Below are 19,302 nucleotides of genomic sequence, written 5' to 3'. Positions count from 1 at the left end.
CCCAGAATGCAACTGGAGTAGAATCCCTACGTCAGCAGTGCCTAAAAGGAAAGGAAGCACATGCGTTTACTGGCTGCTGGAAACTAATATTTGATATAACAGGTATTTTTCAAAGTTCACATGCCATCTGACAATCCAGAATCTTTGACCTACAGTAAAGATACACATTGTTTGCAGTTCAGATTTACACGGTATGTAGCAAGTTGCTCATTTTAAGTGTATGTGCGTGTTAACTCTAGTGAAAACTGCTCGTTAGCTAGCTAGCTACCAATACTTATAATTACAACGTAAATAATATATTGTCTAATCTTCTATAATTTCACAATTTAACAGCAAGCATAATTCTGACAATTAGCCATTTGTGTTTGTACGATACCGGCATTTCTGCTTGACATAGCTAACGTTAGCTAGCTAACGTGGGACAGCTTGCCACTTACTTTGCCCGAACAAAACATACATTTGATGGAAACGTTAGCTAGCTAGCTGTCACACTAACGTCGTTAAGGGTTGACCTTTTGAAATGCTACGCTGTTGTCAGTGGGGATTTTAACATGTAAATCTTTGTGGGGCAAAAAAAAATGGGATGCATGCCAGCAAAACCACAACACTAAACCATACATGAATTACACTATGCCACTGCTACACCTGGCTATCAGCGGAAACCTCATTTAGTGCCCTTTGGCTGATTTTCTTTAACACATTTGGTTTCTACTGACAATTGAGATGTACAAACTAGGGTATAAGGAGACGACAAGCAGATAAGAGGCAATCATAGCCAGTATGGGGCAGCAGGTAGCCTAGTGGTTAACGTGTTGAGCCAGTAACTGAAAGGTTGCTGGATGAAATCCCCGGGCTGACAAGGTAACAATCTGTAGTTCTGCCCCTGAACAAGGCAGGTAACCCACTTTTCCCCCTAGGCCGTCTTTGTAAATAAGACTTACAATATTAAATGATTACATTTCTCAAAAACATTTTGTGCACCACCAAGTCAGAAAATTGGGTGAAAATAGACCAAATTATTAGGGTGAGGCACATGGGCTACTAACAGCTTACTGCACAACATACACTTAGTATTACTTTCTTAGCTACAGTATACATATCTCCCTGGCATATTCATTTAAATTATTTCTCTTCATATGACAAAGATTTGCCAGTAGAATGTCGACTCAATTTATGATGACTGCTAGCTAAGATTTTGAAAGTATGATGTTGACATGATCAGTCCGATCAGTCCAATCAAAGCTACCGTCATTGAAAATAAGGATTTGTTCTTAACTGACTTGCCTAGTTAAATAAATGTAAATGTGCTTAAACTAGTAACAAACAATTGTACATTTTAATTTCTTTATTGAACACATTGTGTAAACATTCACAGTGGAGGGTGGAAAAAGTATGGGAACCCTTGGATTTAATAACTGGTTGACCCTCCAATAACACCAACCAAATGTTTTCTGTAGTTGTGGATCAGACCTGCAGAACGGCCAGAAGGAATTTTGGACCATTCCTCTTTACAAAACTGTTTCAGTTCAGCAATATATTCTTGGGATGTCTGGTGTGAACTGCTCTCTTGAGGTCATGCCACAGCATCTCAATTGGGTTGAGATCAGGACTCTGACTGGGCCACTCCAGAGGGTGTATTTTCTTCTCTTGAAGCCATTCTGTTGTGCTCCCTCCACCATACTTTACAGTTGGGATGAGGTTTCGATGTTGGTGTGCTGCGCCTTTTTTTCTCCACACAGTGTTGTGTTCCTTCCAAACAACTCAACTGTAGTTTCATCTTTCCACAATATTGACGCTCTAGGATTCTTCTTAACCTCATTGAGCATTCTGCACTGTGCTCTCTCTAGGGAGAGTACCAACAGTGCTGAACTTTCTCCATTTATAGACAATTTGTCTAACCGTACCGATGAACATCAAGGCTTTTAGATACTTTTGTAATCCTTTCCAGCTTTATGCAAGTCAACAATTCTTAATCTTAGGTCTACTGAGATCTCTTTTGTTTGAGGCATGGTTCACATCAGGCAATGCTTCTTGTGAATAGCTAACTCAAATTGTGAGTTTTTTTTATAGCACAAGGCAGCTCTAACCAACACCTCCAATTTCGTCTCATTGATTGGACTCCAGGTTAGCTGACTCCTGACTCCAATTAGCTTTTGGAGAAGTCATTAGCCTGGGGGTTCACATACTTTCCCCAACCTACACTGTGAAAGTTTAAATTATGTATTCCATATGGACAAAATACAATTTGTGTTATTAGTTTAAGCACACAGTCTATTGTTGTAACTTAGATGAAGATCAGATCAAATTTGATGACCAATTTATGCAGAAATCCAGGTAATTCCAAAAGGTTCACATACTTTTTCTTGCCACTGTACATTTTTTTTTAATACATTGTTTGCAAACTGATATGTGACACGTATTAATGCCAAATAACATGCAAAACAGGCAAGCCCCCTCCACAATTCTTTTTATTTATTTTTGCTTAAATATGGGTGGGGGTGCCACTGCTCTGAATGATGGGTCACCACTGCCTGTTATGCATTAAGCAGCCTGTACTTCTCATTAGACGTTTGCTATCTGTAACTTATTCTGTCCCCCTGACATCCATAAAGAACAGTTGACTAACAACAGTGGTGATGAAAACTGATCTTTCCACAGCTGGCAAACTTCAACGATGTCACAGGCTACTAAACGCAAGCATGTTGTCAAGGAGCAGACACTCGACGACTACGTCACACCTACAGAGAACCAACAGATTGTGAGGGTTAGTATCTGTGCTGTCAGACATGACAGATGTTTTACTGAACACACACAACAAAGACTAGCCTAGATGTCTGCCATCCTGATTCAGACTCATTCAGCGACTACCAAACAGATAGGGTCAGTGGATGAAGCAAGAGGATGGGAACTTTTAAGTCTTTCTTCATGTAAGCTGACTGACACACACCTCTGCTGCACCTGTAGTTAATTACCTGTTTTTGCATGCACATTCTACCAGTTTCTTTGTCATACTAATCCCCTCTCTCTGTACCTGTCTCCATGCAGGTTCTTGGTAGTCGTGGCAACAACCTGCACGAGGCTGTCACGGCTCAGGGGGAGAACTTCCTGATCAGCATGCCCCCAAAATTCCGCAAGAACCTCTGGATTAAGAGAGGTAACATGTCCCCTTATACTAGAGTGCATCCCAAATGGCACCATAACGTTGTTTTGTTTTTAAATATCTTATTTTAAAATATATAGGCCCATTATCTTTTCAATATACTTTGTGGTTTAGATGTTTAAAGTCAAATAGAATTGTGAGTTATAGATCTCTTTGAAACCAGGTCTCAGAACAGATCTACTTCTTCGATGTGCCCTATTTCTATGCTTCCCGCTATTAAAGGTGCAATATGTATAAATCGCTCAGCCACTTCCTGGCTAAAATGGCTAAAATTCTGAGATTTTGCCTAATTTCAGTTTGTGACAAAATGAGCACTAAGTGTAGATAATCATTGTACCATCTAAACCGCTGTGAAATATCTTTCCAATAACCAAAAATATTAGATTTCCAGCTGTTTGAACCTGGTGTACAAAAACCTAAAGTAAAAGATGCAAAAACTAAACTTAACAGTTTAAGTGACTGCTTTTTTTTGCGTCTTTTACATTCGGTTTTGTACAACAGCTTCAAACAAGCTGAGAATACAATATTTTTTCTTATGGAAAATATATTTTTACAGCAGTTTAGATGGTACAATGATTCTTCACACAATGGCTGCTTGTTTGTAGCATAAACTGAAATTAGGCGAACTTGTAAAAAACAATGTACAACTAGGAAATGGTGGAGCGACTTCTAAATATTGCACCTTTAAGTTTACACTGAGAATGTTTTTTTTTGGTACCATTTGGACCATAGACATTAAAACCAGTAGATAGTGATAGCGCTGACGTCATCCATGTATTCCTATCGAAAACTTCTAATGAAACTGGAAGTATTTGAATCACGCCATATTAAGAATCATGGTGAAAATGGCCGTAACTATGGTCGATGAAGTCATTTTCAGTCTTCCTGAGCGCATCAACCCAACGCTGCTATTGACTTTGGCATCTATAACAGATACCACATGAATTCCGTGTGCATGAGGATGCGAGCCTCCTCGTAGCCTGCCGGTCCGTGATTGGTCTGTCAGCACGTGGTCCTGTGTGACGACAAATGTAGTCGTCAGAATGGATCACTATTTAATTAAATACCTCGACAAATGTAGTCGTCAGAATGGATCCCTATTTCATTAAATACCTCGACAAATGTAGTCGTCAGAATGGATCACTATTTCATTAAATACCTTGACAAATGTAGTCGTCAGAATGGATCACTATTTCATTAAATACCTCGACAAATGTAGTCGTCAGAATGGATCACTATTTCATTAAATACCTCGACAAATGTAGTCGTCAGAATGGATCACTATTTCATTAAATACCTCGACAAATGTAGTCGTCAGAATGGATCACTATTTCATTAAATACCTCGATTTGTAGTGAACTTGAAAATAATTTGCTGTGGTGATAGAACTAATAAACCCATTTTAGAGCTGTAAACGGCTGTAATTTACGTTGGTTTTCTAGGACAGACCAGGGCTTTTGGCACTGCTAGTTCGTTACGCAGTAGCCGACCAGCAGAGATTGTGACTTTACGCCCCAGACCAGATACTGTAGGCTTTGTTTGGACATAGGCAGCCTGGAGTACCAGTGGCAGTCAAACACTAAAGCCGGCTGATTGTCCTGAATTTGAGTGGCTAGTTTGCATATGTTTTCTGCATACCTGTATGTCAGTGTGCTTTCTTTTGTGGTTCAACCACCTCAATGTCATAATGACAGAAACACTCTGGATTAGTTTCTACTGAACACAATGAAGGTCTTTGTGTTCCTCTCAGTATTGGTTTGTTGTTATTGTAAACATGGCATTGCTCTCCCCCCTCCCAGGTGACTATGTGATTGTAGACCCTATAGAGGAGGGAGAGAAGGTGAGGGGAGAAATCAGCTTCATACTCTACAGAGACCACATTCAGCACCTGCAGAAACTCACACTCTGGTGAGTGCACCTTGGACCCATAGTTCAGTATATACAGTTCAAGTCGGAAGTTTACATACACTTAGGTTGGAGTCATTGAATTTTTTTTTTTTTTTCAACCACTCCACAAATTTCTTGTTAACAAACTATAGTTTTGGCAAGTCAGTTAGGACATCTACGTTGTGCATATCACAATTCATTTTTCCAACAATTGTTTAGACAGATTATTTCACTTATAATTCACTGTATCACAATTCCAGTGGGTCAGAAGTTTACATACACTAAGTTGACTGCCTTTAAACAGTTTGGAAAATACCAGAAAATTATGTCATGGCTTTAGCCTATCAGAAGCTTCTAATTGACATAATTTGAGTAAATTGGAGGTGTGCCTGTGGATGTATTTCAGGGTCTACCTTCAAACTCAGTGCCTCTTTGCTTGACATCAAAATAAATCAGCCAAGACTTCAGACCTACACAAGTCTGGTTCATCCTTGGGAGCAATTTCCAAACACCAGAAGGTACCACGTTCATCTGTACAAACAATAGTACGCAAGTATAAACACCATGGGACCACGCAGCCGTCATACCGCTTCAGGATGGAGATGCGTTCTGTCTTCTAGAGATGCATGTACTTTGGTGCGAAAAGTGCAAATCAATCCCAAAACAACAGCAAAGGACCTTGTGAAGATGCTGGAGGAAACGGGTACAAAAGTATCTATATCCAAAGTAAAATGAGTCCTATATCGACAACCTGAAAGGCCGCTCAGCAAGGAAGAAGCCACTTCTCCAAAACCGCCATAAAAAAAGCCACACTACGGTTTGCAACTGCACATGGGGACGAAGATTGTACTTTTCTGAGAAATGTCCTTTGGTCTGATGAAACAAAATTAGAACCTTTTGGCCATAATGACCATTGTTATGTTTGGAGGAAAAAGGGGCAGGCTTGCAAGCCGAAGAACACCATCCCACCCCAACCATGAAGCACGCGGGTGGCAGCATCAGGTTGTGGGGGTGCTTTGCTGCAGGAGGGTGGCATCATGAGGAAGGAAAATTATGTAGATGTATTAATTGAAGCAACATCTCAAAACATCAGGAAGTTAAAGCTTGGTCACAAATTAGTCTTACAAGTGGACAATGACCCCGAACATACTTCCAAAGTTGTGGCAAAATGGCTTAAGGACAACAAAGTCAAGGTATTGGAGTGGCCATCACAAAGCCCTGACCTCAATCCTATAGAAAATTTGTGAGCAGAACTGAAAAAACATGTGCGAGCAAGGAGACCTACAAACCTGACTCAGTTACACCACCTCTGTCAGGAGGAATGGGCCAAAATTCACCCAACTTATTGCGGGAAGCTTGTGGAAGGCTACCCAAAACGTTTGACTCAAAGTAAACATTTAAAAGGCAATGCTGCCAAACACTCAATTAGTATATGTAAACTTCTGACCCACTTGGAATGTGATGAGAAAGAAATAAAAGCTGAAATCATTCTCTGCTATTATTCTGACATTTCACATTCTTAAAATAGTGGTGATCCTAACTGACCTTACAGGGAGGGAGCTTTTACTAGGATTAAATGTCAGGAATTGTGAAAAACTGAGTTAAATGTATTTGCTAAGGTGTATGTAAACTTCCGACTTCAACTTTACATCCACGAATAGAAATAACATGCAGAAACGCATGTAGCCAATAAACCCCATTTTAGTCAGCACTTCTATTACCTTGCCATAGTAACTACAAGGCCACCACATCCAACAAACATTCTTTTTCAACTGCTCCTGTGAAAATATGAAGAAATTATTTCAAATGATCTTAATCCCAACAGGATGTGGTAGGATGTTTTTTCTGACACACACACACACACACACACACACACAGACTCATATGTCACCTGTGAATGAGAAGACAATTAAACAAAGGTTCAATTATAACTGAATCAAGTGAGTTCTGCTGGCACTATTTTTCATTTTTTTGTGTGTCTTCTGTTAGGCCTGAGGCCTTCACAGACGAGCCCCCATCGGAAGAGAGAACAGATGCACCACAGCCCAGGGAGGGGAGAAGGGAGGAGAAGGTAGAGGATTGTGGGAGTGATCACAGTACTGACTCAGAGGATGACGAGAGCGATCTCTTCGTCAACACCAACCGCTGTAACGTCCACTACAGTGAGAGTGAGGAAGACAGTGAGGATGAGAAGGATGAAGAGGAGGATAAAGTGGAGAGCAGCTTTTAGTGGGGAAATCTTTACAAGAGACAGTACACTGCTGTGGACAATGTTTACACACATGTCGCCCTCAGAATACACTGCTGCTGAAGAATGAGTTGTGGATTATACTCTCCAGTCCCACCCCATGAATCCAATCAAACAGAAAATCCTGCTATTTCACCATTTATTTGGTGGTTGAACTTAGCATCCCATGGACATAATAGGTTAGGTATATCATACTTATACCACTTGTCCTAGAGAAGAACATTAGCATGCTTTGCTAAACTGCTAAAAATGAGGTTAATTGTGGAATTATTGAACTGGTCCATGACATTCCTGACTGAGGAGGTTGTCATAATTTATGTACATAATGATTGTGTAATAAAATCTTTATCGTGGTCTTTCATCAGAATTGTTTTTAGTTTAAACATTTGTCTGTCTGATTCAAAATGATATAATCAAAGATTAAAGTTTTGTTTAATGTTCAGAAAAACATTACAGTGCACAACATTTGTCAGAGGGTTATTTGCACATTTATTTACTCATTAACCTGTTTCTAATACCCAAACCTCAGATAAATTGGCAATTATGCACTGGCAGTGGTTAAATCAGTAAAATTGATTTATCTAAAAATGTTTGTTGCACCTCATAAATCTGACTTAAACCCTTAATATCTTTTTTTCTCATAACTAGCCTCCGAGCCCAGAAACTGAGCATGAGAATTCATGCCCACAGCAAGGAACCAAAACCTGTTCAATAGGAGGCAGTTGAGCTATGTATGCAATGCACATGTATGGCTTTCATAGTGACATTCATCACAGATGACTGTGTACCAATTAAGTCATTCTGGTTTATACATCAATAAATACTTCCAAACAAATGTTTTGTCAACATTCAGTATTTCTCTCAAACCTAGGTCCACCTTTCTCACATTGTGGGGCCTTATTACAGGGTCATTCTCAGCTGGTAGCATACCTTTCTCCATCTATCATTTGAGTCGGTTTTAAAACAGCGAGTCTACTATTTCTCAAACGTAGCCTCGTTTATTAATTTAAAAAAAACATTTGTTGGGTTTACAGTAATAATTGGTACTGTTCGCCATTGTCAAGTGGCAGCACACCTTCTCGATAGTCAATCACCATATGTCTGTTTTCTATAATAGGAAAGCCAGTCTGAATGCCTCACTATGAGAGGAAGTTTCCAGGTGTACCCTGTTGTTCTCCCAGAAGGCCCTGCATCTTCCCCATTCTAAAATGGCAGCATACCTTCTTGACAGTCAATTAATCACCTTCAGTTTTATAACAACTAGTCAGTGGTTACCTCAGTGTGGAGTGGAAGTTTCTGGCATACCCCAAGGGTCTTTCAGAAGGCCCTGCGGGCTCTTCCCTATTCTCAAGTGGTAGCATTCCTTCTCCATCACCATCCATCCGTTGTCAGTTTTAAACCAGTCAGTGATTACCTCACTATAGAGCTGAATTTCCAGAACTATCCCATGGATCCGTCAGAAGTTCCTGTCCCTCGTTGTCTTTCACACTAAATGGATCTATCAGAAGTGTATTCTTTTTCTCCTTCTCCATTCTCAGGATGGTGTTGCTGCACTCTGTCTGGTTCGTCATTATCTCCGACCACAGCTTCATCACCTGAGCAGGGCTACGTTTGTGTACCAGTAAGATAGTGTGGTACGCACACTGCTCTACCCCCTCTTTCTTGGGGAAGTCGAAGGTGAGGAAGGCGGGGTGGTGGATGGGGTGGACCCCGAGCCTGTGGAGGCACATGCCCACGTAGACATCATCAATGGGGTACAGGTGAACTCTCCGGGAGATACGGTTGAGCCGCAGGGCCAGCTCCCCTGAGTACACCACACCTCCCCCACCCCCGTATGGAGGGTACAGCCCCTTATAGAAACTATCAGGAATAAAGTACTTAGTAGAGTTGACTCTGTTGGGGACAGCTGCTCGTATCACATCCCCTACCATGAATCCCTTCATACCCTCTGACCCGGGCCCCCCTGACTGGATCGTCTGCTCCCGGAGGTAGTCTAAGAGAGCAGGGGTCCGCAACAGGACGTCGTCGTCCCCTTTAAAGACGAAGCGTGCCAGGGGGCAGTGGGTGGAGAGCCAGTCCCACAGCAGTACGTCCTTCAGGGTGAGGTTAAAGAAGGAGTCGTGGAAGTCCCACTGGAGGATGTCCCCGTAGTGGCGGTTCTCCAGCTGCAGCATCTCACTGATATCCACATGGGGTTCTACATGGTTCTTCCCCAGGAGGAAGACCCTCCGCACCACCCCGCCTTTCCCCGTCGCCCCTGCCACCCACCCCGCCCAGCCCCATGTCTGCCGGATGGCCTGGCGGTTCTCAAAGTTCAGGCCCTGGGTCTTGATGGCCAGCAGTAGGAGAGGGCCCTGCCCCTTCTTTAGCCCTCGTCCACACAGTTTAGCAGGCTCAATGAGGACAGGATAGTCCCTGAAGTGCATGGAGTACACAAACATCTGCATCTGCACGGGCAGCTCCTGAAAATCATCCATTTGAGATGTCAAGTTCCCGATCTCAGAGAACCCTGCACTCAAGGTGGGAAGGGAAAGCCGCAAATAGTTTGCATTATTATTATTGGTATCAAGATGGTCATTGTGCTCTTTGCTGGATTTGGGCTTCAGGATGGGATTGTAATGGCGGTCAATGGGTAGCTGGAGCCGGTTCCAGAGGGCCCCTCCGTGGGGCTTGGGGTCCCAGAAGGAGTTGGTGGGGTGTGGGGCCAGGTAGTCATTTCTGGTAAGCCCTGGTGCAATGAAGCTCTCTGGTAGAATTTGTAGGATAGGGGCAGAGCTGCTCAGGCCTGTACTGGTGGTCATACTATAACACACAGCCAGGGTGATGTACACACAGAAAGATCCTACCAGGACACAGGGAGCACAGCACAGGCACAGGAGCACCCGTCGCCACCGGCAATGGCATTGCGCCATTTAACTAGAGAAAAGGAAAGAGCGAGAGGTGGCAAGATGCATTTGGAGATGAGTGAAGAAGAAATGGGTAAGAGTTGTGAGGAGAGAGAGGGATGAATGATAAGGGGAGTGAGAGAGGAGGGGAGGGAAGAGGTGGAGGATTTTATTGCAATCTTTTGTCACTTAAGTCAATACAGCTGTATGACTAACTAAGAATAATTACTTCTGATTTTAAGTAATTTAGTATGGTTTTAAGTATGTAAAAACATGAAGTGTGATGTGTAGGCTTATTTAAATATAAAGTGGAAACAAGGCAACAGTAAACATGTCTTCTCCCAAGAATGATGCAGCTGATTGCATTTAGGAATGTTAGCAGTGACTGGGCTTATTAGAAGACATCAGCTGTGTGATGAGTTGTGTGCTCCCGATTTTTTTTTTCTTGCCACGGTTAAAATTCAGCTGAAAAATAAACGACATAGCTCATGAACAGCTTCTGGAATCAATCTGTTAAAAAAAAATATATATATATATATAGCACAGGCCTTGACTACAGAATAGCATTATTACAATATTCATTTTGTATTTAGCCAACAAGTGATTTAATAGTCATAAATACGATTTAATAGTCGTAAATAATAGTCATTTCTTGACAAGCAAGCAGCTCTACAGTGTAGGTCTATGTAAACATTTATTTGCTAATAATGACATCACTGTGATATAAAAAAAGACGGAAAAGCTGGTGGAACACTTTTGAATGCGTGCGTTGATGAATTTATGAGCTTCCTGCTTCCGCTGAGACGGGTCTTGGTGAGAGTTCCCAGGAAGTAGTAGTCTATTCAGGCGGGGCTCACTCAAGTAAGGCAGAAGGAATGTTTTTGTATTTGTTTTGCTTAGAAACCGAATGCTGGTTGATACTAAGTGTGAAACGTCAGACGTCGTCAATGTTTTATATATCTTTTTTCTGTTTTGGAGTTTGATCATTTAGGCCTACTGGCCGGGCCAGTCTTCTAGATTAACTGTCCCGGCGTACTAGACAGATGTTGCCGGGCCAGGCGTCTAGATTAACTGTCCCGGCGTTCTAGACAGATGTTGCCGGGCCAGGCGTCTAGATTAACTGTCTCGGCGTTCTAGACAGATGTTGCCGGGCCAGGCGTCTAGATTAACTGGCCCGGTGTACTAGACAGATGTTGCCGGGCCAGGCGTCTAGATTAACTGTCCCGGCGTTCTAGACAGATGTTGCCGGGCCAGGCGTCTAGATTAACTGTCCCGGCGTTCTAGACAGATGTTGCCGGGCCAGGCGTCTAGATTAACTGGCCCGGTGTACTAGACAGATGTTGCCGGGCCAGGCGTCTAGATTAACTGTCCCGGCGTACTAGACAGATGTTGCCGGGCCGGTGGGCAGCCCTGAACGTCGAGCTCTGCAGTCTCTTTAGCTAATCCACGCCCTGTGCTCCATGTCACCTGCCAAATAAAAAACGCCACTTGATGATTATGGGCCTAGTTTTCCCTCTCGCTTCGCGTCTTCCTCTCTGGTGTGACTCACACATTTCAGTTAATTACAATAGCTTCTGCCTTGGCCAATTAATAATGTAATGAAACAGGCAGGGAGCAGGTCTCGAACTCACAACTCCCTCCTTTCAAAGAGCGCGTCCTCGCTCACCAGCCAAGAACACGCACTGTCGTGGATGCGAGGTCCGATCACTTCTGACACCAATGTAATGAAACAGGCAGGGAGCAGGTCTCGAATCCTCGACCTTCGAGCCCGAGGTCCGGCGGGCTATCGCGAAGCATGCTCGTGCGGCGATTTCCGCGCTTATAAACCCAGGGTCGTTACAATACAATTTAGAGTTTGGACATAATAAAGTTTGTAGGTGAAAACGACCTCAGTTGTTGATCCACATGCGCAGATCAAATACACAGTTGGAACACCGATTAGGGTGTGTACACGTCCTAATAATTCGACAAATGACTCAGAAAACCATGTGTTTTAATCGGGGTGTGCTTACTTCGATTTTGACCTTACACTGATTAAGATAAACATAGTAAAGTGATTACATGACTATTGCATAATCTGCCTGTTATAATCAGTTAAAAATCCAAATTATTAGTGTACATGTAAACATACTCAATTATTTGTAAATTACACCATAACCTACCTCGATTTATTCTTTTGAAACGAACGTTTTCCCATATGGCTTTAAGCGTTCCTTTTCATATGCCCAATGTATCCATCGCGTGTGCCAATTGATATAAAAACAAAGTCGACCAAAACACAAATTATTTAATAAAATAATACAAAAAAATGTAAGGGTATTTTCTTTGGTCTTCTCAGACGAACCTGAGACCTAATGGTCCCCTGAAGTGGCCTCCACATTCACAAACGTTTGTGCGACAGCGTGGCCGTAGAGCAAGAACTTACCCATGCAGCAAAAAAGTTGCAGGTATATATATATATATACACGAAGGGCACTCCCCCTCGACTCGTCAGAAATTAGAACAAGAGAGATGCCATACGTTTGTTACTGATGTTTATTAGTATAAAGTACCACTCAATTTCTTATATTTCCAGTTGAAAAACGATATTGGAAGTATAAATACACTTAAGGGTATAACGATGATGTTTTCAGCAAAACTGTTTTTGTTTTAGACACAATGGCGAAATTCAAGGGTTTTGTAATTCAAGGAGTTGGTCTGATGGTGCACTCTGATGTCATTCTTGCAACAGAGGAGCAATTAAGAACAAAATAGGAAAGGCCCGAGCCCCCACTTGTGCCATGTCAGAGGACACCTGGACCACCCATTGAGATGTGATAAATTAGGTTCTAGGGAGACAGGGGTGGATCTTTAAAATCTATTCCCTTCATTGTTGATACTAAACCTACCACAACTGACAGAAATGACAAAATAAAACGTTTATATATATATATATTTTCCCAGTTTCACCTTGATCTAACACAAATCAATGGTTTGTTATCAGCATTGTATCAGTGCTTTATCTGTGGAACATTGTGTTGTACATAGACAATCTTCCCAGGCATTTATTTTTAATTGTCGCTGACTGTTGAGGGTTTCAATGCCTGTCAGGTAGAACTGGAGTTACGAGATGTGCAAACACCTGCTCAACTGCATGCCCAAATCACTGCAATGGAAAGTTAAGCATTATGTCAAAGTGTGTGTTGCAACAGCAAGGACAGAAACAACCTTGACTAAACAGATTGAGACACAGTTATGTCACTGCCCCAGCAGAAACCAAGACTGTACAGTGGGGCAAAAAAGTATTTAGTCAGCCACCAATTGTGCAAGTTCTCCCACTTAAAAAGATGAGAGAGGCCTGTAATTTTCATCATAGGTACACTTCAACTATGACAGACGAAATGAGAAAAAAAATCCAGAAAATCACATTGTAGGATTTTTTATGAATTTATTTGCAAATTATGGTGGAAAATAAGTATTTGGTCAATAACAAAAGTTTATCTCAATACTTTGTTATATACCCTTTGTTGGCAATGACAGAGGTCAAACGTTTTCTGTAAGTCTTCACAAGGTTTTCACACATTGTTGCTGGTATTTTGGCCCATTCCTCCATGCAGATCTCCTCTAGAGTAGTGATGTTTTGGGGCTGTTGCTGGGCAACACAGACTTTCAACTCCCTCCAAAGATTTTCTATGGGGTTGAGATCTGGAGACTGGCTAGGCCACTCCAGGACCTTGAAATGCTTCTTACGAAGCCACTCATTCATTGCCCGGGCAGTGTGTTTGGGATCATTGTCATGCTGAAAGACCCAGCCACGTTTCATCTTCAATGCCCTTGCTGATGGTAGGAGGTTTTCACTCAAAATCTCACGATACATGGCCCATTCATTCTTTCCTTTACACGGATCAGTCGCCCTGGTCCCTTTGCAGAAAAACTGCCCCAAAGCATGATGTTTCCACCCCTATGCTTCACAGTAGGTATGGTGTTCTTTGGATGCAACTCAGCATTCTTTGTCCTCCAAACACGACGAATTGAGTTTTTACCAAAAAGTTATATTTTGGTTTCATCTGACCTTATGACATTCTCCCAATCTTCTTCTGGATCATCCAAAAGATCTCTAGTAAACTTCAGACGGGCCTGGACATGTACTGGCTTAAGCAAGGGGACACGTCTGGCACTGCAGGATTTGAGTCCCTGGCGGCGTAGTGTGTTATTGATGGTAGGCTTTGTTACTTTGGTCCCAGCTCTCTGCAGGTCATTCACTAGGCCCCCCGTGTGGTTCTGGAATTTTTGCTCACCGTTCTTGTGATCATTTTGACCCCACAGGGTGAGATCTTGCGTGGAGCCCCAGATCGAGGGAGATTATCAGTGGTCTTGTATGTCTTCCATTTCCTAATAATTGCTCCCACAGTTGATTTCTTCAAACCAAGCTGCTTACCTATTGCAGATTCAGTCTTCCCAGCCTGGTGCAGGTCTACAATTTTGTTTCTGGTGTCCTTTGACAGCTCTTTGGTCTTGGCCATAGTGGAGTTTGGAGTGTGACTGTTTGAGGTTGTGGACAGGTGTCTTTTATACTGATAACAAGTTCAAACAGGTGCCATTAATACAGGTAACGAGTGGAGGACAGAGGAGCCTCTTAAAGAAGAAGTTACAGGTCTGTGAGAGCCAGAAATCTTGCTTGTTTGTAGGTGACCAAATACTTATTTTCCACCATAATTTGCAAATAAATTCATAAAAAATCCTACAACGTGATTTTCTGGATTTTTTTCTCATTTTATCTGTCATAGTTGAAGTGTACCTATGATGAAAATTAAAGGCCTCTCTCATCTTTTTTAATAAGTGCGAGAACTTTCACAATTGGTGGCTGACTAAATACTTTTTTGCCCCACTGTATGTGTTCACTACAGTCCATTTGCTTTGAGAGATAAGTACTCTCTGCGTCTCAGGAATGAGGTGTGCTCCATACATCTGTATTCAATATAAACAGAGTTGGTGGATCTTATTCAACAAGAAGATGAGACATCTGATGAATTCATCACGTGTGTGTCTACATTGACATTGACATGCTAGTCATTTAGCAGACTCTTATCCAGATCGACTTACAGTTAGTGCATTCATCTTTCTGTACAGCACTTTGAGATATCAGCTGATGTACGAAGGGCTATATAAATTTGATTTGATTTGATCTTAAGAGGGCTCGATGATACAACCACATACCACAGTACTGGGACATTTTGACAGAGAACATCACCTCTCTCTCTGAGGCCGTTAAACCTGTCTGAGAAGTGTGTCTGAGTTTGGGCGTGAGGGTGTGAGATCACTACCATAATGTCTCCTAATTATGCCCTTCATTTATCTATTTGATGCATGTCATGAAATCAGTGGCGCAAAGTACTTAAGTAAAAATACTTTAAAGTAGTACTTAGGTAGTATTACTTGAACTTTTCCTACATTACATTCGTAAATAAAATCATGTACTTTTTACTCCATACATTTTCATTGACACTCAAAAGTACATTTTGAATGCTTAACAGGACAGGACGATGGTCCAATTCACGCTCTTATCAAGAGAACATCCCTGGTGATCCCTACTCCCTCTGATCTGGCAGACTCACTAAACACAAATGCTTAGTTTGTAAATGGTGTCTGAGTGTTGGTGTGTGCCTGTGGCAATCCATAAATAAAAAGAAAGAAAAAAAGACAACTGTGCCATCTGGTTTTCTTAATATAAGGAATTTGAAATTATTTATACTTTTACTTTTGATTCTTAAGTATATTTTGGAAATTGCATATACTTTTGATACTTAAGTATATTTAAAACCCAATACTTTTAGACTTTTACTCAACAAGTATTTTACTGGGTGCCTTTTACTTGGGTCTTTTTCTATAATTAAGGTATCTTTACTTTTACTTAAGTATGACAATTGGGTACTTTTTTCACCACTGCATCAAATCAAGATGACCATCTAAGTAATGGAGTTTAGCCTAGTAGAACGGTAGATCAGATGAATCATGCCAGCAATATTCCAGGCAATAAAAATCATACCTATCCGTAATCAGAGAATAACCACACTAAGGAAGGAAAAACTTTGTGGGAAAAACCTGTTTGATCTATAAAAGGGAAACTGGTTACGTGTGAGGATGCAATATGCTTTGCTGGGGTAGAAAATATGAGTCTGAAATGGAAGAGATAAAACATGAAAATATTGCCACCTAGTGGCTAGAAGTTTTCAAAGTCTATTTTGCTGGATTGACCCTTACCTGTCACACAGATGAATGGGATCAGCATAAAGCAGAATAATTATTATCAGTTTGATAGACAATCATAAATTGGCAGGCAAAACTAGCTTCTGACGTAAGATTGAGAATCCCCCCTACACTTTGAGGGTCAATGAAGGAGGCGGCCTCTTCTTTGTGACAGAGAATGACAACACTTTCAAAATGGTAGGAATAAAGATTTATTTTCATATGAAGAGGTGGTTTGGATTTTTCTTTTTCTTTTTTACAAGTATGTTTTGATAAAACTTGCAAAAAACTTCTAGCATATTCCAAGAATGGAGACATGAGAAAAGGGGATTTATTGCTGAATGTTAAAACGAAGACACTTTTCACTGAGTGGAAAACGATTTGCTTGCTTCTTTTCCCATGCACCCAACTACCTGGACCGCTAGGACATGCAGGGGGCAGGGGGAGAAGAGAGGGAGAGGGGGCGTAAAGGAGATGAGGACAACTGCTGTAAAAACACAAACATTGTGTGTGTATGTGCCGTGTTGAAGGGTGTGTGTTGTGTTTAAGTGTGTGTGTGTGTGTGTGTGTGTGTGTGTGTGTGTGTGTGTGTGTGTGTGTGTGTGTGTGTGTGTCGTGTTGAAGGGTGTGTGTTGTGTTTAAGTGTGTGTGTGTGTGTGTGTGCGCGCGTGCATGCGTGCATGCGTGTGTGTGTGTGTGCGTGTGTGTGTGTGTGTGCGTGAGAGAAAGAGAGAGTAAATGTGGAAGGTAGGAAATATTGGTTGCAAGGGAAGGAGGTAAGGGGGGATTTTACATTTGAACTACCACTAGAAGCACACTACCGTCACTGGCAGTATCCTACATTGCAAATCCCAGATTGAATACAGTGATACTAAGACAAACTAGGAAGAACTTTGGGCCATGAAAAGAACATGTATATCTCTAAATGATATTCCACAATAATCCTCTGAATTCATCAAAGGAGTTGGTTGTCATTTTTTATATGGTACTTATTATAACATTTTTTTGTGATACATGCATCTCCTGTGAGACTCTCCTGGTAAAGGGGCAAATTAAAATGTTCATTTAAAACCAACTCATGGGGACTCATGTATTTTACACAATGCTCTTTTTCTTTTAGGCAGAGGAGCGGGATGCTCTCTGTCCATTTAATCTCATAGTATTTCTGAGGTGCATCCTTTCTGAGGAATGCCTGTGACCCATAGCGGAGTGGACAAGCTGTTGTAATGTGTAAATCTAACATATCCCATGATAATAGGTTATGTCATAATCTATGATGTCATTGGCAAGAGGGCGGGGTCGGACAGAGACAGACACATATCAGATCATTCAGTCAATATGACCAAGCAAGGTATACTTGTGTTAATAATAAAGGTATAGGAATGCAAAAAAGGATGCAATAATCGATAATACCATACTGTCTGTTGACTATGATTAAAAAAAGACAAACCGAACAGACTCAAACACACTGCAGTGAGTCAGTCAACGTAGGAGATACTTTAAAATTAACCTGTGTCACTTGTCACAGCACACAGCAAACCAGTGCCTTCATCACTACGAGCCAATGTCATCATCATCATCATCATCATCACAGAACAAACCTGTCTCATTACACTGTCATAGAACAATCATCCAAGAGCCTCAACATGAACTCCATATCAGCGGATTTTGGCATTTTTAAAACCCACTTTTTTTTTTCAAGTTTCAAGAGTTTCCATAGCTCCATACTATATCACTGATGAAAACAGACAAGGAAGAGGGACATAATGGATCTGGCCTATGGACCATGGTGGTTCTTGGGAAATGGAGTCTTTTTCTTGATGGGATGTGAGTCCTGAGACACAGTGCGGCTTTAGTTAAGCTGCTGGCATAGGAATGGGGGAGGGAAGTCCATGTAGGCCAGAATCAGGCTGGATTGACTGGATTGGTAGAATTGGCAGCTCCCTGGCCAATGAATGCTCATGGATGGAGGTTTTACAGTGCAATGGAGCTTCTGGCAGCATGACGATTGGCCGGTTGAGTATGTCAGTTTAACAGTGACTACATCCTCATAGCTGAATGGACACTCATGTCTCCCTTGCTGTGACCAGACTACAACTCATCATGGAGTGCGTACACACCTGCATGCACACGCACGCACACACACCACAACCGTCACCTACACTCATTCCCATTTAAAAACCCTGAACACCTGTGCAGGTACCTTGGATCACCTGCATTCCTCTGAAACAATACACAGATGATGACAGGCGGACGGATGATGACATGAATGACTGATGTGAGTTTGTTGGAGCGACTCATCAAAAACTAGCGCTTCACTTCCTGTACCAGGACAGGACACCACATCCAGTTGCGTCTGTGATAAATGTCCCCCGTGAAAAAACAACTGCGTGTGGATCATACTCATGTAAACATACACCGTTACACAGGGGTGATTCATATTGCATGATGCCAGAATCATATCACAGTTCAAACAGGGAGATCCTAAACAGAGGAAGTCAAAGTAAAGAGGTCTATAAAATGAGGAGTCTGTATTAGAAAGGCTACAAAAACTCAACTGGACCTCTGGCTTCAGCACACAGCAAAAGGCACCACAATATTATTCTATTATCTAACTTGTGAAAAAATTGGCACGTAATCATTTTTTTCTCTCATAACGCTGTAAATCAAAAACTTTACATATAAATATTTTTCCCTATAAAAAAAGTCTTTGCTGTTAGCTAGTAGACAATTTTTGCTGAAATGAAAATAAATATTTCATTTATTTAGAATATCTGTCTGTTATACAAAATAAAAATATTTCTCCTAGGTGCAGGTCTCTACTCCACTGTTGTCTTTAGGTGGGACAGGGGGGTCGGGGTCAGGGGTTAGAGGTCAGTAGTCAAGGCGGGCGGGTC

General features: G+C 41.6%; 2 protein-coding genes across 3 annotated transcripts; one reads left to right on the top strand and one right to left on the bottom strand.

The window, feature by feature from the left end:
- The first annotated feature begins 9 nt into the window (after window positions 1-9).
- On the top strand, window positions 10-8,130 carry LOC139366448 (eukaryotic translation initiation factor 1A domain containing). 2 transcript variants are annotated; one of them, XM_071103939.1, is made up of 5 exons: window positions 10-191; window positions 2,659-2,764; window positions 3,046-3,154; window positions 4,960-5,068; window positions 7,037-8,130. In XM_071103939.1, exons 1-5 carry the CDS (start codon window positions 121-123, stop codon window positions 7,275-7,277), a joined length of 636 nt encoding a protein of 211 aa, XP_070960040.1. In that variant the 5' UTR covers window positions 10-120; the 3' UTR covers window positions 7,278-8,130. The 2 variants fall into 2 exon arrangements, with proteins under 2 accessions (XP_070960040.1, XP_070960041.1); XM_071103940.1 differs by having other exon boundaries at window positions 21-102.
- Window positions 8,131-8,611: 481 nt separating this feature from the next.
- Window positions 8,612-10,207, bottom strand: LOC139366444 (N-acetyllactosaminide beta-1,3-N-acetylglucosaminyltransferase 2). Its single transcript, XM_071103928.1, has one exon. The coding sequence runs from the start codon at window positions 10,205-10,207 to the stop codon at window positions 8,714-8,716; it is 1,494 nt and encodes a 497-aa protein (XP_070960029.1). The 3' UTR covers window positions 8,612-8,713.
- Window positions 10,208-19,302: the final 9,095 nt, after the last annotated feature.

This window comes from Oncorhynchus clarkii, chromosome 14 (genome assembly GCF_045791955.1).
Source record: "Oncorhynchus clarkii lewisi isolate Uvic-CL-2024 chromosome 14, UVic_Ocla_1.0, whole genome shotgun sequence".
NCBI classification, from domain to species: domain Eukaryota; kingdom Metazoa; phylum Chordata; class Actinopteri; order Salmoniformes; family Salmonidae; genus Oncorhynchus; species Oncorhynchus clarkii.
This window is presented reverse-complemented; position numbering and strand designations above follow the sequence as displayed.

Excerpts from the sequence above, each read along its gene's own strand:
- LOC139366448 (XM_071103939.1), top strand. The coding sequence starts at position 121 with ATGCCATCTGACAATCCAGAATCTTTGACCTACAGTAAAGATACACAT. Across the intron at positions 2,765-3,045 it reads AGAACCAACAGATTGTGAGG|GTTCTTGGTAGTCGTGGCAA; the intron begins GTTAGTATCTGT and ends GTCTCCATGCAG. Across the intron at positions 5,069-7,036 it reads CTGCAGAAACTCACACTCTG|GCCTGAGGCCTTCACAGACG; the intron begins GTGAGTGCACCT and ends GTCTTCTGTTAG.
- LOC139366444 (XM_071103928.1), bottom strand. The coding sequence starts at position 10,207 with ATGGCGCAATGCCATTGCCGGTGGCGACGGGTGCTCCTGTGCCTGTGC.